The sequence below is a fragment of the Notolabrus celidotus genome, chromosome 16 (assembly GCF_009762535.1).
Source record: "Notolabrus celidotus isolate fNotCel1 chromosome 16, fNotCel1.pri, whole genome shotgun sequence".
NCBI classification, from domain to species: Eukaryota; Metazoa; Chordata; class Actinopteri; order Labriformes; family Labridae; genus Notolabrus; species Notolabrus celidotus.
Window position 1 is genome coordinate 20,905,201 of NC_048287.1, and position 26,454 is coordinate 20,931,654.

Consider the following 26,454-nt stretch of genomic DNA (forward strand, 5'->3'; position numbering starts at 1 on the left):
AAATACAGTAGATGTGGAGGAATGTTTTGGCATAAACAAGTGATTCTCAGCCAGTGAGTAAAGAAACTGCTGCTGAGAGGTCTCAAAATAATGCAATGTTGCTCCCATTTTTTTATACATCCGTGAAAGGTGCCAGCACCCACACATATTTGTTTGCAGGAATACTGGTATTTGTGATTGTTAAGATCAAATAAATATGTTTAAGGTTATTGGGGAAATTCTAACCTTAAAAGTAAAAGACAATCTTTGAAGGCAGCAGTTTTGGTGTCCTTTGGGAAAATACAATCTCTCTTTTTTGGACTGAACTGCATTCTTCTTGGTTTTATTGCAACCACAAAGAATGCTGCAAATGATATATCTCCAGGTTACATCATTCAAAAATAAAACTGTGACCTTTACATCAAATTTTAGTCTCAATGCAACACCAGCTGAGAACCACTGACTTAAAACTCTCTTGAGAATAGCAGGTAAAATGGTATTGCAGCAAAGAGTACACAGTGAAAGCAGCTAAAACCATGAGTACTGATGAGAGAAATGAGATCAAACAATATTAAACTGGCAGACAGAGGGCTTCTCGTCACGACAGTTTTCGTCAAACCACTTCCCGTTAGAGGTCAAGGACATGCAAACACAGTTGTGGGACGTCCCACCATCCGGCTGAGGGGACCGGGAGTTGGAAGTGTCCCAGTTTTGGTACAAAATACTGAAACCAGACGTGTCCATCCAGGTGCCCTCGGTCGTCATGTCGTTGACGCCAAGCCAGATCTGCTCATCTGGGCCGATGCTCTGGCGGATGTAGTCTCTGAGCTGGTCGTTTGCATCGCTAGATGTGGGCGTGCCAAGGACTCCACCCAGGGCGTTGCAGTCCTCACTGGCAGTGTGATAGCGTTTTCTCAGAGGGTCAGCCAAGTAACACTTGCCATGGATTTTTACGCCTTTCAAACAGACTGAAGAGAAAAATGAAATGAAATGAAATAAATTGACTTCAACTGTTTATCACTTTAATCTTTACTTTTTTAAACTCAGAGGTAATGCTTCTTTTTTGTTAATGTGATTGAAAGCAGTCAGATAAGCACCATGTACTCGATTGTGATGGACAACATGTTTGCAGGGACAACTGGATATCATTTTGTGTTCTGAACAAGAGGTCATAAAGGGTGTGCCATGTGCTTTCCAGACGAAGCACTGGCACTTTCAGAACTACACATGTATCCCATATGTCTGTATTTTTAAGAGAAGCATGCTCAGACTCTTGACTGCAACTTGAGCACATATTTGGTGCCCTGAACAATGTTTCTGATATCATAAATTCACACAGCTACAGCCTGAACTGTTAAATTAAACCACAGAACAAGTAAAGATTGCTTAAGGCCAACGGCAGCTTATTTATTCAAAGCTCATTAAACCTGGATTAATCTGTAAATCTTTGCTTCATTTATGCAACTAACGCAGATTATCCCTTTAGGGGATAATATGGGGTAACAAATATATCTTGTGCCCTTGTTTCTTATGTTTTCCTTATTTATGTACTGTAAATGTAAATATATGTGGTTTTTGAAAGGTATTGCTCACAAATAGTTATCAATCTACTTATTTTGACACAGGGCCCCCCTCGTGTGTCCACTAGAAAACACAATGATAGGAGTCTTGCCTCATTTTATTCTGCATTTCCAGTAAAAATTAAATAGACCATAACTACTAATAATGGATTGATATCTCAGATAATTTATTTGCACAAATGTTCTTCTGTAAAAAGATCAAGTTTGTGATGCTGTGTTTAGGGGTTTAGCTTTACCTGTCTGCAGGGCTTGTTGTTCTTTCAGTAAGTTGAGCTCCTGGACAATGTCGTCGATCTGTTTCTGTAGCTCCACTACTGCAGGATCCTTTGTTATTTCTTATTCCAACAACAAAAAGACACAAAGAAATTCAAATCAGGTGCATGAAAGTGTGAGTAGAAATAAAAACAGCACATTTAACATTATATGTTGTGTACCTTTTTTCAGTGGCTTCTTCCTCAGTGAAGTCTGCTGAACAGAGCTGTTCACGAGAAGCAGCACTCCCATCAGCACACACACTCCTTTGAACTCCATGGTGAGACCTTTTTTTGAATGAAGCTGATCCGGTGTGTGTGCATGCAATTTATTCATCTCCCTCTCAAACACCCTCCCTCTCATCTCTCCAGACGAGGACCAACTCTCAAGTCCAAAACCGCCCTTTGCATGCATAACAAACCAACCTCAGGAGCTTTCAAAGGCTGGTGTGTTTGTGTGAGTGTCATCTGGCCTCAGAAACTTCATATGGAAGGCCAGCACTGACCAAAGCCAGACCTGGGAGACAGGTGGAAACTGTGTGGAACAGCTGTGACATCAGTACAAGAAAAACAAATAAGTCAGTGAATCATTTGTTGCTTAAATGGCAAAATAAATGGGTTTGTGTTCAGTTGGCTTGAAAAATGTTTTAATCTTTAAAAAAAAAGGTGGAAAAAGACTGGGTTTTGGAAGTTTTAAGGTACAGCATCATTTGGAAAAATTCAAATATTTCCAGGTGTTTTTGGCAGCAGAGAGGCACTGAAAATGAAAACCTCATAAATCATATCCCTTAAAGTGTCTTATGCTGCTTTGGTTCACCTTTATGCAGCAGTATACCTAATCTTAGTTTCTGCAACCATAAACCATTTTCTGAGTAGTTTTTTTATTTGTATTTTCTGAGTTTTAGCTTTAAATTGGACTTTCTTTTGGACCTGTCTGCTCTCAGTCAGCGCACACACCCTCCACCAGTCTGAGGGAAGAGTGGAAAGGATCCAGAGTCACATCTGGTCTCTCTGTAGGACTTCCATTCTACACAACACTCAACTGACACGTGGCAAAAACAGAAGGATGCAGAGAGGGTGGACTTTCTGTCCTGACAGCACAGCAATGATTTCACGTGTGAAGCATGTGACATTTTAGAGTCTTGGAGCTGTATTGTAATTTATACACTATTTTACCATCACCTCATAATTACATTGTAATGTAGGGGTTGCAACCTGTGTTCTAGAGTAAGCACCATTCTCCTCTGGGCACTCAGTAGACCACAACAATATTAGAGGTGTGTACTATATTATAAACATCACCATGATACCCTGAAAAAATATGGTAAAATTAAGAGTACAGGCCCTGCTATCAAGTATCTAAACCTGTGATTAGTACTGTTATGGTATCTTTCAACTGTTTTCACTTTGTCACCCTGTGTTTAAACTAGTATTAAGGGTGCAGACTGTATCATAAAGTATCCACATCATGAGTGGTTTTCAGGTCTTTTCACATGACCTTAAATAAGGTGGTTCCAAACTGATCACAGATAAAACTAAAGTCCATTGAGCTTTCATTTTTGGTACTTTTCTACGCCAACGAAAGAAAACAGTTGCAGCTCACAATGAAAAGTTCAAAGACAAAATATTTTAACAAATTTAAAGTTTTATTTAAAAAAAAAATCTGTATACATGTACATCCAAAAAAATGCTGCAGGAACTGTTTTTGTTCTTAACCAAGAAAGCCAACTTTCTGTCTCTTAGTTCCCAAACTCTCCTCCTGCTGCAGCAGCTTCATGAGAGGGGCATGGAGGGCTTTCCCCACTCGTTTACCTGCCTGGAGACGATAAAACAACAAATTATTACTTTACTTACATACAGCCTTGTTCACATATGCTAATTTTCAACCTTTGCTATCATACAGAATAAGGTACTCTATGATATTTAAGTTACAAAACCCACATCTTCCATAAGATCACCAGACTGACACATTTTTTTTATTAAGGAAACAAAAAGTTCAAACAAACATCCGGTAGAGGCTCTGTACATCCTCCAGACTTTTTTAGCGGGGAGGTACTATGTATGAAATGTTGCCTCTTCTTTACATTCTAACATCATTGTGTTTATGTTGTTGTTTATTTAAATAATACTGTTATAAATCCATGGGAAAGAATGATACATTAAAAAAATAGAACCATGCCCTGAACATAAAGCTTCAGAGAAGCTGGCAGGCAGATTTTGCTGCCTTTAAATGGAGCCAGGTGAGCTGCCTTTTTTCTGTTTGTCTGTGCTAAGCTGAGCTAGCCAGCTGAAATCTGTAACTTCCATCAAAGGAGCAGCTGTGTGAAAGTGGAGAGTTTTTAAACTCCTTTATTTTTAACACGGCTAGGTTATAAATAAAAATACATTGAAATCATATCATGTTAATGCCTGAGATGAGAGGAGGCCAGATGGCTGAGGTGGAAGCCTGGACTTACCTCTGCCATTTCATAGATGCTCTCCGGGTCCAGGCTGCCTCCGCCCACCTTCCTCGTGCAGGTGACCATGCCTTTGTGTGTGACAGAGATGATCAGGCTCGCCACTGAGCAGGCCTTCTCTTGCAGTGTTGCGTCCACGACATGCCTGTGACCTACCTGTAAGAGAAACAGATGATGTGAGGGAAGTCGAACAGTGTGTTAGTTTTACTATTACTCATAACAGTCCGCAGGAAGTGAGCTTACCTTGCACAATGTCACTATACAAGGAACGTTTTCTACATTGAGTCTCATGCAGTCATATGGATCATCTGACAGCTCAATTTCTTTCCCTCCTTCATCATCAGATGATATGTGCACTCTGGGAATTCTGTCAGAAGGGTGACAAGGAGAATGTTTGTAACTGTCAACTTACTTCTTTATAAATTCATAGACACAAACTAATAGAAGGCAAACGCTTAACTTACTTTGTGTTGAAAAGTGCTGCCTTGATAGCTATTGAAATGGCATCATACAGGTTTCCATCACACTGCAGAAGCTGTGGAAACATGTTGACATTTCAACTTTAGTGTAGAAAATACAACCAAACACTAAAAACATTTCAAATCAACAGTTGAGTTTTTTTAATCTTTCTGCTTCTTACCAGCACGTCCACATACAGGACCCAGCAGTGCTCTCCTGCACTGATGCAGAGACTCTTCAGGTCCACGCTGTTTGTATTGTTGAAGACTTTGTACAAAGTGTTACTCAGCTCTGTCCCCAGCTCTTCACCTCCTCTGCCCTCAAACTCAGGGGTGGCATTTGCTGAACTACAGTGAAAAGAAGATAGCTGTTTGTATTCATTTATAGAAGAATAGTATTTGTTTGTCACATAAAAGATAACTGCACAGTGTGGGAAATAACACAACCGGTGGTACTACAGCACCTCCTAGTGGCAGGGTGTCCATATTTTTCTATCCTTATTCTTGCACTACTACTTGCTACTATGTGTTGCTGCAACAACCGGATTTCCCCAAAAATGTGCACAACAAACAATAATTTAAAGTATTATTGTTATCTTATCTTAGGAAGGCATTATGTGCACCAAACCTACCAATCAACAAAGAACTCCAAGTAGCCTTCATTTGGCACCATGGGCCTTGGTTTTCCAATTTCAGCCTTAATTCCTACTAGAGCTGCTGTGTGCCCCTGAGTGAGAGAGAGAGAACAAATCATACCAGAAGATCTTAAATAAACGATAAGTATGGTGGCCCTGAAGGACAAAACAAATTTAAAAAAGATGAAACACTTTTACAAATTTGGAGACAAATTTACATTTTGGAAAACATTCTTACATTTTATAAATTATTACATTAGCAAAACACTTTTACCAAGACCAAAACAAATTTATATTTAAGAAAAACAAATTTACAAAATCAAAAAAACACTTTTACAAGCGGTGAGACAATTTTACAAACAATAAAGCACTTTTACCATTTCTGAAACAAATTTACATTAATTTTTAACAGAAAAAGGAATGTACCAAACGGAGTACAGAGTACTGAACGGCTAATTTAATGGGCCGTTTGCAGTTTCACTGTACCGCCCGTGTGTACTTAGACTTGCATGGCTTAATCTTTGAGACAAGCATATGCTACTGGCAGGATCAACCAGCTAAGCACTCAAGTTGGTTCCTACACTTCATGTCACGTTGCTCCTTTTGGTTTCTCACCATCCAAACAAACTAAATGACCCCTCACTCGATCACTGTGTGGTACATTCCCTTTCCGTTAAAATTGAAATGTTAATTTGTTTCAGAAATGGTAAAAGTGTTCCGTCGCTTGAAAATTGTCTCACCGCTTGTAAAAGTGTTTTTTTATTTTGTAAATTTGTTTTGTTTTTTGTAGAAGTGTTTTGCTGATGTAATTTTGTTTTCTAAAATGTAAAAATATTTTCTAAAATGTAAATTTGTCTCCAACTTTGTAAAAGTTGTTTTGTCCTTCAGGGCCACCGTAGATAAGTCATCCTGCTTGACAATGAAATGCAGTAAGAAAACAGACATCTAACAAGCTTAGAGATAACCATTAGGAGACATACATACAATGCTGACAAGAGGACAAGTGAATGAGTGTGCACAGATGTGTTGTTTAAGAGATGATTGTTCTTGTCAAGGCTTCTGCTACACACACAGTACTTTACCAGTGTGACTTTTGCCGAGCCATCCGTGTTTGACACCACATCAGTCTCTATTTCCATATGTCTGTAGTCCTCACAGCCTCGACCATCCACCCGTAAGTCATCCTGATGAAAAATTCAGCATGTAAACAACGATACAGGATCAGAGTTAACAAGCACTGAGGCAGATAGCTTTCTTTCGTTAGGGAGCTTTAATAACTAGCGTGGCATGTATGAGAGCTGGACAACAAAATCTAAGATCTTACCCGAATTCCGTGTAAAATGTACACTTTCTCCGCCTCGCTAACTTGTACTGTTGCCATAATGTAAAATCGCTAGCATGTGAGTGTGTCGCTTCCTTTGTACGTCATCAAAGAGCGACGAATACGAAGGGGGGGAAAAAGTCCGCTGTGCTCACCCGCGTGTCCCGAGGTTCATGACTTCACAGGGGGATTCAAGACACCGCCCAACCGGGCCAGACGGTTTTCAAACAAACAACCCCAAACTCTCTCTTTATAATTTAATTTCACAACGTATACCTCTAAAGGGGGTTTCCAGAAGAAAAAAAAATTGAGGAATTGTTTTGAATGACCTTATCTGTTCTTTTATTTTTATTTTTTTTATTTCCCCGTTCTGTTTATAAAAACACTTTTATGAAGTGGGATTCACCATTTTAACATTTCCTATAGTTTCCAAGAGTACCCTACTGCAGGCAAGATGGCGCCGCCACAACATCCACACCGGAAGTCCATACCGGAAGTCCATACCGGAAGTTACAAAGCTAGAAACGTTGCAATAACACCCACACCGGAAGTTCATACCGGAAGTTACAAAAATAAAAGCCTTCAAAAAAAATAAAAGCCTTGAAAAACAGGAACGCGAACGCAAAATAAAAGCCTTCAAAAACACGTAGGTTTACGCGTAATTCTATGAACTTTTTTGCACTTACATTTTAATCGTATCAGTCTTATTGACTAGTTGATTGACTCCAAAAGTGTATAGGCTGTTGAGAATTCAAGTTACTTAGAAGCATGCACGAATCACTAAGTTATAGTGTTAACGTCTCAGCCATGCACAGCCTTTTGTTCCGAGTGTGTGTTGAAATACTTAAAGCTGATTATGATGCTGCCGTGATGACATCTGCATATGCCTCTCTTGTTTTGTCTGGGTCATATGTTATTTTATGTTGTGTTAGCCTGACTGTACCTCACCTGCCCACCAGTTCCCTGTGGTGTGTGTCCTGCCCCTGCACACCTGCTTCCCTTTGACTGATTCTCCCAGTGACCCCTCTTCCTTCCTGCACAGCTGTTCCCCACAGGTTCATTATGATAACTGTGCAGCGTGCAGGAGTCTCTTTCCATGGGGACTTGTCACATTATCTAAGTTTGCTGTAGTGTTTGTTCCAAATTACCTTGCATGCTGTCTGCCTATGTGATCACATGTATAGATTAATGAATGAATGAAATACAGATCCAGAGTAGATCCACAGTCACGAGAGAAGAGCAGAATGTTATCTATGGTGCAGGGGCGAGTGGAGGAGGAAAATGTAGAGGTGTGTGGTGACTGTTTCTTTTTTAACATAATTTGTAACACGTTACAATGACACAGTGACAGGGGTGTTCATTAACCACAAGAACAAACGGAGGGAATGGTTTCTCCTTCTATTTTGAGACATTAGATGGGCATAAACACTCTGAGCTTGTCAAACAGTTTTATTCAGATTGAATGCTTGACGCATGTACACCAATGTCTTAACAAGATCACTTTATTTGGCGTCCATGAAAACATTGAAGTTGGAACCTTCAATTAGAATGACTAGAAAAACTGCAAATGTATACATAGCTACTGTTTCTTTCCATCCAACCCCTACTTGAAATGTAGAATTATACTTTATTTTATGTTCTTTTAATGTTATATGTATGATGTCTTAACCCTTTTGTATTGATAATGTTGTACTTGAAAAAGAACAATGCACTTTTGCTATTACAAACTCCAAATCAACATAAAATATTAGGACTAAAATATTTCAACTTGAGGCACCACTGTCAGCCACTGATGATAGATGTACAGTACACATTTCTGGGGAGCCTCTGTTGTTTTTGTGGTGAATATAGATCTCTGTGTACAGCTTGAGTGTATTTTCCCTCTTACTTACAGTCTTTTCCTTCTCATCCCCTCCCCCCACACACACTAACACTCTACATTATTCTGTTCTTCATACACAGCGGGATCTCTCTCACTCATTCTCTATCACAATTAGCTTTCTGCTAATTGATTTAGCAGCGACAGACTAATGCAATCAATACGCTACACGAAGAAGAAACTTCCAGTTCGAAGCATCCGGCATTGGGTAGAGAGGGGGTTAAAGAATCACTTCCGGTATGGACTTCCGGTATGGACTTCCGGTGTGGATGTTGTGGCGGCGCCATCTTGCCTGCAGTAGGGTGCCTCTCATAGTTTCCGTCTTTCTCTTTGTGATTGAAATGCACCAGGACGTTTGTAATATTACAGTCAGATTTCCTTTCTCTGATTTTTAACTGCAGCTAAAAACTGTGATTTTTGGATATAACTATTTAGCCCTGCGTAAAGTCTTTCAGGACGTTGTGGCCTTTTTCGAGTTTATCTTGGTATTAATAAAACAAATGTTTTTCCACGACAATCAGCTGCTGGATATAGGCCTATTTGTTTTGTATCAAGTAAGTGTAAGTGTAAGTGTTTTGTTGCAAGTATATCACTTTTAATTCTAGAGGCAAGACAGATAGTTAGTTTAGGACTCAGAAAATACCTTCCAAACAGCATTTGTGGTGTGAGAGGCCCCAAGAAGGCCCCAGTTCCCCCCGAGGACCTCCATTCCCTCCCGAGTCCTACTGAAAATATGGTGGTTGGACTTTTTTTACCTTTTTTTTTTTAACATGAAGTTCTTTTTTTTTTTTTTTTTTTTTAAATTTCTTTGTAACTTTTTTTTATGTAACAACAAGACAAAACAAATGCAAACAGAGGCTCAGACATGTGAAATGAAGTAAAATAAAATTGATAATATGAAAAATAAAATAAACAGATAAATAAATTAATAGAAAACACGTGAAGAAAATGTTAGTTGAGAAATGATTTTAAATGACAAAATAAACGAAGAGAAGTAATAAAATAAATAGGAATACATGTTTATACATACAAACACACATATGCACACACATGCATACGTATGCATACACATACATACACATAAATAATGTAGAGAGAAAGCAGAGAAAAAAAAATAAAAAACATGAAACGCTACAAAGCTGCCAATTAAAATGTGTACTCTGGAGTGCTATGTGTCAAGTCTGCACATATAAAGAAATACTCCACTTCCATCACATGTCATTCTCATCCAAGAAGGCAAGGAACGGGCTCCAGATAGCTGACAATGTCTTCACAGAGCTAGATTGCAGGAACCTAAGTCTCTCCATTTGTATGACTGACATCATGTTAGAAATCCATTCCTGAAAAGAAGAACATGCAGTTCTTATCGGGTATGACGTTACTGTACTAGGACCCTGAACCTCAGGGGCCCCAAAGCTTAAACGCTATCTGTTTGTTTTTTTCCAACTGTTGTGTCCTAACTTATTGAAAATCAGCAAAGTGTATGCACCACTAAAGCTCAATAACAGACACAGTTTTCTGGTCTTCTCCTGAACTGAAAAGCATTGACAAGAAATGATGGACAATTTTCAGTTTATCCTACATCCACCTAACTTGAATTGACTTTCCCCATTGCAGATCAAGGCCACAATTCAAATACAAAGAGAGCAGTAGAAACAAGAACCACACATCTTATGTCCTGTGACCTAGTCCCATTTTTGCCAAGCATTTAAAGCTGCTGTTGGTAGTCACAGAGTAAACATCTGTTCAGAGAGAGGGACTTCGAATGTCAACACTTTCCCTCCCAACCAGATTTCCTCTTTGCCCCCAAACACAGATTGGCGTGTGCAGTCATGATAGTGCCGGACTCAAAACCAATCGAAGGATGTAGTAGGGGCCGCCCCTTAACCAATCAGGGCAAGGGATTGTAGATTAGCTATGATTGGTCCGTCATAACGGGAATGAGGGGAATAATAACATTGCTTGATACAAAGGTAAATGGAAAACGCAGAGATTTCGCAATAGTCTCAAATTACTCCACTTACCGATGAGTACCGATGGGCATTATGATCTTTTCTCCAAAGCCAGCAGGAAAAAATACAAGTTTTTTACACCATTCCTACCAACAGCATCTTTATTGACTTTCCCCATTGCAGACCAAGGCCACAATTCATATGCAAAAAGAGCAGTAGAAACGGGAAACACATTTTTTATGTCCTATGACCTAGTCCCATTTTTTTGCCAAGCATTTAAGTGTTTTTAAATATATTTTTATGTTTTATATTCATAAATGTTACAATCACATGATCAATCAATATCATGTTTCAGTATATTAGAGAAATAGACTATGTAAGTGATACATCACAAAAAGGAAGAGGGATTGAAATCAAATCAGACTGAGTTGTAGATGTTTGATTGTATCCAGCCTCGGCGAAAGTGATACCTGCTAGACTGAACTCAGGGCACAATCAGCTGATTTCAGACAGGAGCGAGTATCGGACTTCCTGGTTGGCTCTGCGTTGTGTTGTCCTGCTTCCCGCAAAGCTTTCTGGATCTAACATAGACGGAAGCACCAGAATAGTTTTGCCACGGCCTGTTTTAGGGCTCGGTCCCCTGTCCGTCGAAGTCGAGAGGCGAATGAAAGAGTCGTCGCGAATTGAGGCGGTGGTGAAAGCTGGAGCAGAGTCGCGCAGCTGTGGAGAGCAGCTGCCCGCAGATCAGTGAGGTTAGCTGGGGCAGAGCTAACAGACGGAGCGGCGGAGGAAGAAACACTGTCAGTTTGGTGTCTTTTTAACTTACAGAGCCTCCAAACTACAGAATAACCTCAGGGAACTTTTTGAGACGCCCAGAGAGTGCGAGGTAAGTTTTTCCCGATGTGTTTATTTTTTTAAAGCATTACTTTTTGACTTATTGTAAATGACCTGCTCACTGTGATTAGAATTAAAATGACGTAAATCCAAATATCCTGCTTCGGGTGGCACTTACAGTTCCTTGTTGGGTTTACTTTTAAAGCACTTCCTTGTGGAAAGTCATTTATAATCTCCTCACACAAGCATTCACCTGAGCAGGCCTCGTGTGTAATGGTCAGATACTTACCTTCTTGTGCCCATCAATAGGGAGGTCAGATGTCATAATAAAACAAGAGAAAGGGATGAGAGAATGTCTCTTCACAAAGCTCTTTATCCATTTCTAACTCAATGATATACCAGTAATGCAACCCTTGCAAGGGGTGGGAATCACAAGAAAACTCACCATAAGGTACAGCCATTCTCTGCTAATTGATCATTTCTTTTTTTTTTTAAATGAATTGCCATAGTTTCAAAACAACAGGCAATTTACAAATACACAAAAAGAGTTTCACCTTGAGATTGGGGCCCCTTCTGACTCACAGAAAGATATTAGCTGAGCAGTCCCACACAGGGTGGAACATGCACACAAAAGCCATACATTGCCACTCGCAATCATCCTCATCTACACAGGTACACACAGGTAGACCTACCACTCACAAGACACATAATAATACATACAGACATACATATACCTGGCTTAACATGCACACATAAAGATTGACCTTAATAGAAGACATCTAGCAAGATCTATAAAGATGAACATCCAAATAATAAATCATAAAGTCCTAATTAAAATAATCAGTAACTGTTCTCCCTCTCCTTTGAAACACAGGCAATGTCAGCCATAGCTGGGCGCTAATTGATCATTTCAATACAACCACATATAATGATACATCCAATTGTTAGCTGATACAATAAAGTATACAAAGCGCTTTAAAAGGATGTTAGTGTCACTATAACAAGTCATGAAGTAATAACAGGGTGAGCCAAATGGGAAAGGAAATCTATTCAGAGTGCTGGTTCATTCCATATTTAGCCCCATTGACATTATAACTGTATGGCATGAGTCAGGACGATGATGGATGCTGAATGTGCAATTTTTCTAAGCCCTGATGTTTGCAGTAACACTCAGAAGCTGTAATTAGTGGACAGTTAAGCATGTAGGATGGTAAAGACCCAAATACACTTCACCATAGAGGCCACTTCTAACATGAAAGTGACAGAATTATGGACTCAAAGTATGTTTGTTTACCAGAAATGTATTGATAATTAGGTTGCTAATTTGACCGTGGAGAGTGCAGACATATCATTCATTTATTCCCAATTATTTTCTTCTACACCCCCCAGATTGCACTTTGAGGAAGTCAGATTTTGTTTTTGAGACAAGAGATAGACATCTTCTTACAAGTTTCTTTTTTTTTCAATGACTGAATAACAGATCCAAATAGAGATGCATGCTGATTCTAAATCATAGACTGCATAAAATATGGACGTAGTGTCCGTGATGTCACCCATCTGTTCCTGAGAGCTGTTTTGAAGCAAATCGACGGCAGCAGCCATATTGGTAATGCGGAACTCAACCAGGCAGAGTGTGACGTAGTGTGAGCCCCTTAGCCAATGGCTGTGTGTTCCCGACCGGGAGTCACGTCAGTCATGTCCTTATTTGGGCAAAACTCGTAATCTTAATATCTTCTGAACCGTCACGTTAGAAAAAAATTCACCCCCCGTACAGTGTGTGCCATTAGAGAGATTAGCTTCATAGGGCCAAGCCGTTTTTTGAACCAGGCTGTAAACATGTTTATTAATGCTGCAAAGATCGTCTTTTTCCCATTCATATCTACGTAGTTTCCGGTGTTTCTGCAGCCAGCCTCAAGCGGATTCTCGATGTACTGCAGTTTATAGCACTTCCGCATTGGCTTCATCGTTTGAGACGGGAGTTTGCCGCTTGTTCTAAATCCAATGTTGTTTTGCACGACTCCTTTGTTATTCCTCGTGCCTGTTATTCAAATGAACTATGAGAGTTGATTTGTTTAAACTGTTGCTAGTATCCTCACCTTTTAGGTCTCTCCTGAAATGTTTCTGGGAACATGTCTCACAAACTGACAAGACTCAGAGATGTTGTAATACTCCCATTCCCACCCATGACACCTAATCCGGGCTGGTCTAACCGGTTCAGTTACAAGCATTAAAATGATGCAACAAACATTAAGGAAGATGCGATAAGATATGTAAACATCGGCTACTGATAACGGGTCACGGCACATTATTTGCCAATGGACCGATGTCTGTCAACAGCTGATACCGATGTTGAAATTATACATAATGCATCCATGATCCAAAAAACTAATAAGCAGGTTTGTCTGTTAAATAAATAATCATAAGGTACATATGCTCCTGCACTGCTCACAAAACATAACTGTTGTGTCTCTGTCACCTAAGTACGTCTTTTTCTCTGAATCCCTGAAAACTAATATAAGTTTGTAGACTTTGTAATATCAGCAAATATTATATTGTTCAGAAAATGTGTATAATATATTGTATTACGTGGTGATGGAAGTTGTGATTTAAACACTTACAGTATATGTATCTAAAGTAACAGAACAGCAGAAGTCTCAGGTGGTGGCAGTTTACGTGAGGTTGACAAAACACGAGAGGATACTGTTGATGAAATCCGTCAGTAAAAACAGCATTTCTCTCAGATGAATCTAAAGACTCACCTTCCTCACTATGAACTCTTTTTAGTAGTTAGTTTCAATCCCATTATTTCATGACTTTCTTTTTCTTTTTTTTGTTCTTGTCATCTGTAGTAAACACGGTTTTGGGGGTCATCCCAACACCAGGTAACATCACAAGTCGGTATCAGGCCTCGTGTTTCCCCCCAACTCAAACCTGTTTTTCTGGAACTAGGCCTCTCCCTCCAGCTAAATGAGCTGATGAACTGTCACTCGTTTTATACTTCAAGCAAGACACGTATGCCATTCTCTATTTGTAATGTTAGATCCTAATCTGCACGGATTCTACAAACTATAGTGAGGCTTCATGAATTTTTAAGGCAGGGTGGATTTAATGCACAGAGGTGCTTAAAACCAAGTCAAATAAGTCAATTAAAGATATAAACCTTGATTTAAATTTGGTTGTTGTCGAATGCAAAGTTGTTTCTGCGCCACCAGTTCAGAAACCTGAGATCTGCTGCAATGTGTTAAGCAGAATTATGAATGATCTTCCATTGCTTGCAACTTTATTTTTGTCCTGGAGTAAAAGCATGAAGAAGATTTACATGGAAACAGTAAAGCACCAACACTTGAAGCCAAGACAGATGGACCAGTAATCCCAGACTTGTAATGAAAGTGATACCCGCAGACTTACCAGACCTCCAACCTGACCTCCCACTGCTCCCAGCTCCTGCTGTGTGATGACATGTCTAGTCGAAGATGCAGAAGGAGACGCACAAGGCTGGGGCTCACTGTAACTGTATTCTAACAAAGTGATTCCAACCAGTGATTCAAGTTTATTCAGAAGTAAATAACTCATGAGATACCATCAGTGAACAGAATATTTTCCTTGTTAGGTTTCCATTGGAACATTAATAATCCCAGCGATTTACCGTCTTTTATTCCCACAATGTTAGTCTTGGCAGGGTTTGTATGAGCTATAGCATCCTTGTTAACCCCAGTCTTGCTGCTGTGAGGTCAAATTAATTATTTTCAAGAAGAAACTCAAAACATGCCTCATGACGTTTGTGACTGTCAGACTTTTGTTAGTGAAAGCAGTATTATTACTGTGATGATATTCACTGGGTACAATTTTCACCCTGTTTATCACTTTGGCACAACTGCACGGTGGTGCAGTGGTTGCAACTGCAAGGAGCAGAAAGTAAGGTTCCTGGTTTGATCTCAGGTGGGGCCTTGACTGTTAATCTAAACTGTCTAGGTTTGTTCTAGCCTATTGATAAAACAAGGATAGGGGTGGCACGCACAGCCAGAACCTGAAGATTGCACCTTTTTGAGATGCCACTGGAGCAGCTTCTGGTGTGCAGACTCATCTACTTCTATGTCCCCGCCTTTCACCCAAAGGATTGGCTGGATGCGTGTTAGAAGTGTGACAGATAACGTACAGAAAACTTCAGCATGAGCATCTCACTATTAGGATTTGTGATACAGTATCATGATGACAAATAATGACAGATTTAACCTTTTTTTTCTGATGCGTGTGGCCAACACAGCACACCAACAACCAGAGTCCTGACTCTCATATTGGAAATCTCCTAAAATCTCTCTTTGTCAAACAGGACTTTAGAGTAAACAAACATGGCGGATAAGAGGCCATTGTCATGCTAAATGCTGCTAGTTGCTTCGCTACCTGGTACATCCATTGCAGTCACAATTTCTGTTCAACTCTTCTCCCTGTCAGTTCGATTGTGGTGTGTTTTACAGGACATGCTGTGTAAACATGCATGTTGTTGATCCAAATGAACAAGTTGGACCTTTGTTCCTGGAGTCCCCCCACACAACAGGTCATAAATATTGAACATGTTATACTGTATATTCAGGATTTCAAATCAATGCACGATCTTACAAGCAGATCAGAGATGTAATCACTCATAAGAGGCATCAAGGCGATTGTTTCATATCCAGCTAGAAATTCCTCACAGGTGCTTGAAATTGAGTTCCCTGTTTATCCTACTCCCTTCAAGGTTTATGTACTTACTTAACAATGTTATACCGTTGTGCATAGATATATTTGTATGACATGATGAAGGAGGGAAGCAGTTAAAAGCTGGCTCCGTCTAGCTGGACAGAGAAAAGACCCATTAATGATAAATGATCTGTGCATTCTGAGAAACTCTCTTGTCTCTCTGGTCTCCAACAGGTGGACCTTTTAATGTGCTGTGAGTCAGAGGTCGGTGGGTGTGTTGCTGTGTGCTAAAAGATGTCTGGTAATTGGTCTAGACTGTAGCTGTAATTGGCCGTGAAAATGTGTTTGCTTAATCCAGAGATGACTTTGATTAATTTCCTCTAGAAAAGCCGCCGTATCGTTTTCAATCTGATTAAAGTCCTGCTCTCGAGGGAAGCATGCTTCACTGCCGGGGTCATTGACCAAGCCCTAATTAAAATGGACATAAAAGTGGGATTAGGCTATTGCTCAGCTAAGCCTAATGGATGGATTGAATCCTCAGGAATGCCCAAGCAATCTGGTTTCCCTCACTTTAAGCTCAGGTTTTAGTGAGAATAAGGGCTCAGAAGTCCATCTTTCTGTCAGGAAATAAGCTGTTAAATATCTGTCTGTGTGGTCTGCTAGGAAAAGTGAAGTTCTGACAGTTTTTATCTCCAAACAGATTCACCTGCTCAGTCCCTTCTTCATCTCTAAACAGAACTGGAAACTTTTGTTGCAGTGTTTTTTCTTCAAATGGAAAGTGGGTCTTTTCTCTTTGCTCCTTTTGAAATTGAAGAAGTCATACAACAAAACTTTGTCTAGTCTTATCTCTTTGCTGACATTTCCTATACATGTAGCAGGTGTGTTTAAACAAACCATTTCATCCTGGTGTCTTTTAAAAGTGAATCTTAGTTGTGGAAAATGTCAGCAAAGGGTTTTTCTGCACCGTACTGTAACTCACTTTGTCCAACACCTACCCTACAGTACTGGTTTCAGACATTAAAGCTAGGGTTGGTAGTCTCGGTAAACCAGCATGAATTTGAATGTAGCTTTTCCTCAGGACTCCGTCTAACCCCTCCCCTCCTCCCTCAGAGCTCCTCCAAAACGACGCCCCCCCCGCTCACATGCACGAGCGCCGCTGATTCTCGACCATACGATCGTGACTGATTCAAAACCGGTCCTCACCAAAACATTATCATAGTGAAAGTTAAAAACACAAACAAACATGGCTGCTGTTAGCACTCACAACTATCATGCTAGCACTATCCAGTTGTACCAGTGACACGATATCAGGAGAAAAGTTATAACACATATAAAACTGTAACAGCTCTACTGTTTGTTAAACCTGTTCAGTGTAGATGTTCTTAATTCCTACAGTGTTGACGGTCAGTGAAGGCATCAGGAGAGGTGTAGAGTGTGCGAGTGGGAGAGAGGAGAGACGAGGAGAAGTTCTTCATTCATTCAAACATTGATTGTTGTTTTGTTGGTTGGCGTGATCACAGCCGACAGTGACCGGTTATTAAAACTCAACGTGTTCACGAATCGGCTCGTCATCCCTACAGCGTCCGGACGGACGCTACAATAAATATATATTTTATGTAGGACTTACTGAACGTCATTAATTATTCTGCTTGTTGGTGAGAGCTTTTTAGACTCTGATCCGGACTACAGTCCTGAGCAAAGCACCTCATCAGGTCAGAGGGGACAGGCCCGAGGTCGAGCGAGAGGGGCAGTAAATAGAGTCAGGGGAAGTAGAGGCAGGAGACGGGGACTCAGAGGAGTGCACGCCGGGGAAATGTACGCGCAGGAGGAGGGCAGAATGGCTGGACGGGATTTGATTGGTTTAAAATTTGGGGAGCCAAAAAACAGTGATTGGTTGGTGTTTTCCCAGGTTTACTCCGGCTGTGGATAGCAGTTTTTTTTCACTCTTTTTTAGGAACACATCATGTAATGATTGCCATCAGGACATAAAGATCATTTTAACCAGTATAACAAAAAGTGTATCTAAATCTGATTACCAACCCCAGCTTTAAGGGCCTGTGTCCACTAACAGTGTTTTTTTGCATCAGCAGCACCCATGACCTGTATTTCAAAGCACGTCTCATCTGCACTTACTGTTGCTAGATTACAATAATCATCTCACAGCATTTCCACTTCCCCTGGTAGTTTTTGTTGAGTCTGGTTAAATTGCTCTGTATGCAGGGCGCCATTGGCCTTGCTGTTGAAGCGCGTACCCCATATACAAAGGCCAGCGTACTCGTCGCAGACCATTCGCTGCATGTCTTCCCCCGCGCTCTACTCCCCACATTTCCTGTCTCGCTTCAGCTGTCTTATCAAATGAAGGCAAAACTGCCCAAAGATATATGAAAAAAATGCTCTGTATTCTTCACATTCCCCCTTTTTCTAGGACATTTTATAAAAACAGTGTAAAAACAACGAAAGGAATTGTTTCCTGGAATTAGAAGCAGCTCTAGACCTGGAAATAATATCCTCCAAAAATGCAAAGAGTAGTTTTTCCTCTGCTTCTGTTGTTGACAGTGTTGCAATCAGCAGTCAAACCCTTCTTGATTTTGACTGGTCCATTTGGAAGAAGTGAAATTGATGACCACATGGTGTCAGAAAGTTGATCTATTTTCAACTGAGAATGCCGTTGAGAATGTTAAAAATTTTACAATGTCATTTAGCAGACGCTTTTATCCAAAGCAACGTAAATACGAGAACAAGAAAAACACAAGCAAAGATCTAGACAAGAGGAAACAAGATCAGTAAGAGTAACAAAGTGCTTCAAGTCAATTTGGATGCAGGTACTGCCAAGCAGTGTAAAGGCAATGCACAAAAGTAAATAAGGATTTTCTTTTTTTTATAGTAAAATAAGGAACATCTACAATGAAGCAACCAAACAATTTAAGACCTTCTATTATCATCATCATTAACCATTAAACTTGTCATCACCACAATAATGACCAAAGTACCAAGTGCTGGGTCACTCCAGAGCTGAACACAGATTCCCAGAGTAGAGCAGGACATTGTCTTTATTGATAAATGGTAAAAAGATCATTTGCAGGGATCAGGAATGTTGCTCTGAGAAATTAACAAAAAAACTTTTAGATCAGTTTTTAACAAAAAAATCACAAACAATCATACACACACCAAAAAGTTACATAGATCTATAGAAATAAGTCCTTAAGGTAGAGACCTTGATTAGAACCTGACTTATTTGTGAAAAGTAATCTGCCCTGGTCGGCTTAGCCAAGAAAGTGGGAAAGAGGGAGAGACAAAAGAAGAGAGATGAACAGTTACATCCAAACAGATGGACAGACAGCCACACTAAAAAGAGAGAATACAGAGTTATAGTTCATCATATAGTTTAGATGATGGGGAACATTTTCCTTATTTTTATGTTTTTATTTTCATCAAATTAATGAACTAAAATAAATAATCAGCTGAAAAAATTAAAGCTAATGAATTGTTAGCTGCATCCCTAGATAGATACATCCCCATGTTGACACACACTCACTAACATTCCCTGAATCTAATTCTCTAATTCCTTTCTTCTTTCATTTTCCATCTCACTGCTTTCTCTCTGCTCCCCCTCTTCCTCTCCATCTGTCTCTGCTCTCACCTCACAGTATGCGGCTAGAATCACGGGCGTTGTAGGATGAAGAGCCCGGCGCACCGCACCAGGGACATCGAGCGGCAAGCAGGCTACCTAAGGCCCGAGCACTGCGCCCCTCCTCCGCCACGCACTGGCTCCGACACCATGTGGTTCATCCGTGACGGCTGCGGCATCGTGTGTGGTGTCATCACCTGGCTCCTGGTCTTTTACGCCGAGTTCGTGGTGGTGTTTGTCATGCTGCTGCCCGCCAAGAACGTGGTCTACAGCTTTTTAAATGGGGTGCTCTTCAACGGCCTGGCTTTTCTTGCCCTTGCTTCTCATGCTAAGGCGATGTGCACAGACCCGGTGAGTCAGAGTCTCTAGGTACTTTATAAAATACAAACAAACATTAAAAAAAATGCATATCAAGCCTGTGCAGAAGATTTAAAGTGGCTTGCTTTATGATGTCTGTAGATCTTTTTGGTATCCAATCTGTAGCAGGAAAATAAGTTTTAATTTCGATCTGATGTTTAATCAAATTTCAGCGGGACCACAGAGAGTAATAACTCTTTGTTATTACTCTTTATAATAACGCATAGTAGTGTTAGCTCAGATTTTGTTGATGCTAACATCAAACTTTAATGAAACAGTAGCTAAAGAGCTATCAAAGTTTTTGTTGACCTTGAAATATGCCCAATGTCCTTGTTACGAAGTGACATTATAATGATTTGTCACATTCTCTAGGTATAAATGATTTGTAACCTGGCGCACAGCAACATCACAGCACAGTTGAGTGAGACATCATGGGGAAATGCACCCGGAATTATTACCATTTCCAACATCTTGTGAGGCCCACATACAGTTTATGATCAGGGTCTCCCTAACAGCTTAATCCTGCATTGATTCTAAAAGTTTGATGGATTAATATCTCTATTTGTTGTCGTTTGTGGCTTTGTAAGTTGACTTGTAAAACCGAAAAACATGTTCTTTGTTCTATGTTGTACTAGGGGTAGAATTGTTTTATCACAGTCAGTAGTAAACAGTTATTATAACATCTCCTCCTTCTCTCTCTCGTTCTCCCTCTCTCTTTCTCAGGGTGCTGTGCCTAAAGGGAACGCTACCAAAGAATTCATCGAAAGTCTGCAGCTCAAACCCGGACAGGTGGTGTACAAATGTCCAAAGTGCTGCAGCATCAAGCCCGACAGAGCTCACCACTGCAGGTACAGCACAGCGCTCCCTGTGAATGCGCAGATTGTAGGGAAGATTACAGCTCCCAGTGCAAACTCTGCAACTTTTAAGATGTGTGTCTGGGCGGGTTTGGAGTTCTTGCTGAAGTGTGCACCTTACAGAGGAAATGTGTCTCTGCTGCCGAGGACCCCTCTCTCTCTCCCTCTCTTTCTTCATCTGTGTTTTACTTTCCCTGCACTGGTTCTCCTGCCTCCCCTGTGTGTGTGTGTGTGTGTGTGTGTGTATATTCAGTTTTTTATAGTAGCTGTGTAGCATTTCCCTGCAGACTTTGCAGCCTGGTAATAAGGAGTTCCCTCTGTGGCTGCTTGGTAGTTTCCCGGGATCTCAAGGCTTGACAAGCACAAAAACAGCACAGAGTAATTAAATTGTAAAACCAATGAGTCACTCCGTCCCAGGGGCAGATATTGATGTTGGTTTGAATGAAGTCTGATGAATATTATGCGTCATCCACGTGGGTGGTTTAGATGATACATTTGTCTCTGATGATCCAAAAAGAGCCATACAATACACACAGCAGCTTTTTAAACATAGATCCCCCTCAGAAAGACTGCAAACAAAACACACAGGTTGTGTTTCTGCTCAGTCAGATAATTGATCATGAGTTGTCAGACTCTTCTTGTCAGACAATTCTTCGACTGATAAACCCCTAACACACAGACACATGAAGTCTTGGCACTATGATTGAATGCAGCCTGCTCCAGTCTGTAGAATCAAGCGCCAAAACATGAGTGAATAATCTTGCAAAAAAAGATTCTGTTTTGATTCACTGTGGTATCACTTCAAAATACTCAGATTCATCTTCTTTTGCAGCCCCAAAGTGTCAGAATTTTCCCACAATCATTTTTTCAATCTCTGTTTTGTGTCTATTCATGTCCACAGTGTGTGTAAACGCTGCATCAAGAAGATGGACCACCACTGTCCCTGGGTGAACAACTGTGTCGGGGAGAGCAATCAGAAATACTTTGTGCTGTTCACGGTGAGTCTTTGAACCTCATCAGCAGAAATGTTGTAACACCAGGGGCGTATCCAGCGGGTGGCCATGGCCCCCTTGAAATCTGATTGGCCATCCCAAAATCCAAAACTATGACTAGTTATTTCAAACATTTTAAACAGAAATGTAAAATTTGAAGTAGGTATGTTTAGTCTGGATTGAAAAGGCAAATAAATGCTTTTCATTCATGTGTACACATACTGCATGTCGCCTCTAAAAAACTTAGAACCCCAGTTTGGCTACCCCAGTCAGAAAAGTCAGACTCTACTCTTGTGTGACACCAAAGTTTGCAAACTTGTCAATGCTTTTTTATTGTTTATAAAACTTTAAAAAGAGCAACAAACAAAAGAGACCAGAGAACTTTATGAAGGACACACTGAGGGGTTTAGAATGACGTTGGTCAATTCTATGAGTTGTTTTTTTCAGAAAATCATTGTTAGTAATTATACCAGTGACCATCAAGTTAACTAGGTTTTAAATACATCTTTCAATGCGCCTGAACACATCCTCAATGATGTGACCAGGGGTCCTTGAGTGTTTCGTGTCTTTCAACATCAGACACTCTCACCCTGGCGACCCAGCCGCAGTTGATCAGACCCGAGCTTGTGCTCAGCTAGCATTTGCTTCTCCCCATGGCTGTGATCTTCGGATCCAGAGCCATCTCGAGGCCTTCTCAGCTGCCTCGGTGGTGGTCTTGATAGCTCTGCTCCTTGCTGCTCCCGTAATGCCCAGTGCACTTAGGGCTTTGTGGAGTGAACGCCCCACAAATCCCATGCAGCGAACCTCGATGGCCATACACCTAGCCTTCCAGTCCTGCGCCCGACAGCCGATGGCCAGGTGTTCGTATTTTGACCTCTTCCTTTCGTGGGCTTCCCCCAAGCGGTCCTCCCATGGCACTGTCAGCTCCGTTATGACGATGTTCTTGGTGCTCTCTGAGACCAGGACCATAGTTAACCTCCAATTACTCTCACTCACACTGATGAGAGTAATCAGGCATTTAAGAAATCCCCAGAAACTATATCTCAATTAACATTTTTATAATCTTATAATCTTATAATGAGCTATCATAAATCCCTGTAGCCAATTATGGAATTCGGCAAATTTGACATCGAACACATCCCCTCAAAAAGCATTTTTCCAAGCTACAGCATTTGAATGTAAGCAAGCTAAGATTAGCAATGTAGCAGTAACTTACCCTTACTTCACTGGAGCTGGAATTTGTTTCTACAGAACTCAGGATTATCTCATCATTTCCAAAAGTACGAAGAATAAACTGATATAATCCAATATGAGTATTATGCCACTCCAGGTAGCAGGACGTTAGTAGCATTAGAAACTGTGCAAACAAAAGGAATCAAATTCCATGCCAATGTTTTGGCCAGCTTTTCTCCCTCACACTCCTGTTTGGTTAGAAAATCTTTACCTGATCTTTTGTGTGCTCTGGGAAGGACTGTTTGTAGAGGTGGGTGTTGGTCGTTTGTTGACTTAAGACAGTATGGCACACAGTTTGCAATTATTTTCGTCGTCTTGACAAAACTATCTTGAGTCCTTGATGCATTAATCAGTTTATAGCTGTTATGGTTATCTGACACAGACAACAAATGTCTCATTCTTTATGTTATTATACAGTTTGATCATATTGGAAATACAAAGCAATAAAACATCTCAACTCAAACTTATTTATATAGCACCTTTCATACAAACAAGCATGCAGCCCAAACTGCTTCAAAAAAAAGGAGAGACAGAAAGCAACAGAAATGGGTAAAATAATAAAAGACTATTAAAACTTATTGGGAAGAGATCCATAATCATAAACAGAATGTGTTTGGTGTTAAAAATAGAACCACCCACAGTTGAGGAATGGATTCATATTGTGTAAGAGATTTACATTATGGAAAAACTGTAATTTTCCCTGAGAGTGCAACACGGAAAGTTTTACTGGATTTGGACAAAATGGACTGAGTATGACCGCTAAGATCTGATTTCGTTTAAAACTATCTGTACTTTGTGACAGCCCGCTCTCTTCGGCTACTCTTAATTTTGTTTTATTTTGGAGAATCATAAGAGGAAGCTCCCCTGTTCTTTTGTTTATATGTTGTTGCAATAGAACGACTTAAGAACAAAAAACTCTGGAAAGGCAACATGGACAAAAAGCAGTCGGACTATGCACAATCACCTTTCCCAATTCCCAGGGAAGGGGGCGATTATAGGATGGAAAATATTTGAAGCGGGCTAAAAAAAGACTGTGATACCAAGGTGTTAAATGCCAAAGAAATTGTATTGTATACTGTGCCATTCCAAATAAAAAGGAAATTTCAAAAAAATAAATAATAAAAGACATAATCATAAAAAATACCTTTTAAAGGTGACATCACGCTTTTTTCATCAATATATATTGGTCTAAGAGGTCCCCAAAATATGTATTTAAAGTTTATGCTCAAAAAAACACTTTGAAATCAGATTTTGGCATGCCTGAAAAACCCTCTTCTTCAGTCCTCCTCAGAACACTCTGTTTTCCCTCTGACCACGCCCTCTCAGGAAGTGGATGTGCCTCGGCTCTCCGACACGTTGATCTAATGTTTACATGTTGGCTGAATATACACGGCTGCTCAGAGATCACGTTACTTCAACCCTCTGAATCTGATCCTGGCGGAGAGGTGCCTGTAGCAGGACCTTTCTGAAGGATTGGTCACAGATTTAGTGTTTCTTGTTGTTTTATTTATCAGTATGTCGACGTGTGTCTTGGTACACAGCTACGAACATGTAGCTATGTGGCTATGCTAACTAGCGCTAGCACTTATCCATGATAAATAAAAATCATCCACTAGATCTTCAAATCTGCAGACGTGGGGAGTAAAACCGACCTTTGCCAGAGAGGCAGCGGGACCTTTTCTGAAGGATTGGTCACAGATTCTGTGTTTCTTGCTGTTTTATTTGTCAGTATGTTGACGTGTGTCTTGGTACACAGCTACAGCTACAGCTATGAACATGTAGCTATGTGGCTATGCTAATTAGCGCTAGCACTTATCCATGACAAATAAAAATCATCCACTAGATCTTCAAATCTGCAGACATGGGGAGTAAAACCGACCTTTGTGTTTATTAAGACAGCCTACAACTAGCATGCCTCCCTCCTAAGCTCCTTGTTAGCACACATTTGTGCAGGTAATGAAAAACGGGGGAGGGATTCAGTATTATTTTATACAGTCTATGGGCTGAACAAGCTCCGAGCTCTGACTCCGTGACAGACCGGATATTGTTGTTACGTAACAAAAACACGGAAGTCTGAAACGGCTCGTTTCACACACATTTACAGAAAGGTGTAGAAATCAAAACAGGGGCAGAATGGATTTTTTTCATTCTCGGGGGGTTTGTAGACATGCCAGGGACACATATTTCAGGTAGAGAACCATTAAAAAGTCAATTTTGCATGATATGTCACCTTTAAATAAAACAAAATCAATACAGTGAAATTAATTTTAAAAAGTAAGGGTAGAAAGCAAAATTATAACTCAGTTAAAGTTAAAAAGATCAGATAGATACAATAAATAAATATATAACTAAATAAATAAGATGAATCAATGTTAAAACAGTGATTGTAATATATAACATATTTTGAAATATAATGCTAACACAATATCTGTGCTTTGTTTTTGCTCTTCTTCTTCCTCCTCCAGATGTACATTGCACTAATATCCTTCCATTCACTCATCCTGGTGGCACTCCACTTTGTTTTCTGCTTTGAAGAAGACTGGACAAGTAAGTCATAAACCGCTGTAGTGACTGGTGAACTTCCAAATCCACTAAGGACTGTGCTTTATTATCACCATCATGATTCATATTTAATTATGGTTGATTATGGAGATGAGCTGGGTTGTCAAACTCTGATGCTTTTATCGTAACTTTAAAAGCAGGTTGGCACACACTCTTCTTTATGAACATTTCTTAGCAGCTTTGTTTTCACAATGTATTCATCATCTATATCCTGTTAGAGCTGATTGAATTGTTTAAGTGCATTGTGCATTAATTCAGTTTTACATTATTGTACACAGGTAACAAACGGATTCTTTTAAACATAAAAATATATTCCTCTCTCTGCTTTTGCTCCCTCCCCAGAGTGCAGCAACTTCTCCCCACCAGCAACTGTCATCCTCCTCATCCTCCTCTGCTTTGAGGGTCTCCTCTTTCTGATCTTCACTGCTGTCATGTTTGGGACTCAGGTCCACTCAATCTGCAGCGACGAGACGGTGAGTAAAAAAAAACAGCCACAGTTTTCACCAGTTTCTGTGTTCTGATCGTTGAGTTTAGGAAGCTGTGTGTTGTCAAATATTGCTGCATCAGCTACCTCCTACCATCCTGATGTGCTTTTAAGCAACTCTCTAAATCACACCAGCTATGTAGGAAATGTGCTGCACTGCCTTTGACCTCCTGTGTTTGTTGCTGCAATGTTCAGTAAACTCTACAAAGGAGGAAATACCTGAAGAAACAGCTGTGATCTTCAAACTCATTAAGGCTGCCATGCATGCTTCGCACTGAAATCATCAATGCATGTAGTTGTGTAGTATGGGAACATAGTGAGC

General features: G+C 40.2%; 3 protein-coding genes and 1 long non-coding RNA gene across 4 annotated transcripts in view; 2 read left to right on the forward strand and 2 right to left on the reverse strand.

Annotated features, from left to right (window-relative positions):
• LOC117827667 (tetranectin-like) lies at positions 1 to 11,803 on the reverse strand. The gene is made up of 4 exons (XM_034704309.1): positions 11,791 to 11,803; positions 1,994 to 2,358; positions 1,796 to 1,894; positions 1 to 947 (listed from the first exon to the last, which is right to left on the reverse strand). Exons 2-4 carry the CDS (start codon positions 2,223 to 2,225, stop codon positions 541 to 543), a joined length of 738 nt encoding a protein of 245 aa, XP_034560200.1. The 5' UTR covers positions 2,226 to 2,358; positions 11,791 to 11,803; the 3' UTR covers positions 1 to 540.
• On the forward strand, positions 2,001 to 2,439 carry LOC117827669. Its single transcript, XR_004634258.1, has 2 exons — positions 2,001 to 2,091; positions 2,183 to 2,439. It is a non-coding gene; the product is annotated as an uncharacterized LOC117827669 (long non-coding RNA).
• On the reverse strand, positions 3,436 to 6,819 carry exosc7 (exosome component 7). The gene is made up of 8 exons (XM_034704308.1): positions 6,684 to 6,819; positions 6,442 to 6,543; positions 5,357 to 5,451; positions 4,907 to 5,072; positions 4,731 to 4,801; positions 4,510 to 4,633; positions 4,267 to 4,422; positions 3,436 to 3,626 (listed from the first exon to the last, which is right to left on the reverse strand). Exons 1-8 carry the CDS (start codon positions 6,738 to 6,740, stop codon positions 3,522 to 3,524), a joined length of 876 nt encoding a protein of 291 aa, XP_034560199.1. The 5' UTR covers positions 6,741 to 6,819; the 3' UTR covers positions 3,436 to 3,521.
• Positions 10,973 to 26,454, forward strand: part of zdhhc3b (zinc finger DHHC-type palmitoyltransferase 3b) — an 18,161-nt gene continuing 2,679 nt past the window's right edge. The window contains exons 1-6 of the mRNA XM_034704306.1: positions 10,973 to 11,397; positions 19,670 to 20,001; positions 20,731 to 20,855; positions 21,763 to 21,859; positions 25,552 to 25,633; positions 25,991 to 26,121. Of these exons, the coding sequence (XP_034560197.1) occupies positions 19,699 to 20,001; positions 20,731 to 20,855; positions 21,763 to 21,859; positions 25,552 to 25,633; positions 25,991 to 26,121 (738 nt within the window). The 5' untranslated portion in view covers positions 10,973 to 11,397; positions 19,670 to 19,698. The remainder of the gene's footprint in view (positions 11,398 to 19,669; positions 20,002 to 20,730; positions 20,856 to 21,762; positions 21,860 to 25,551; positions 25,634 to 25,990; positions 26,122 to 26,454) is intronic.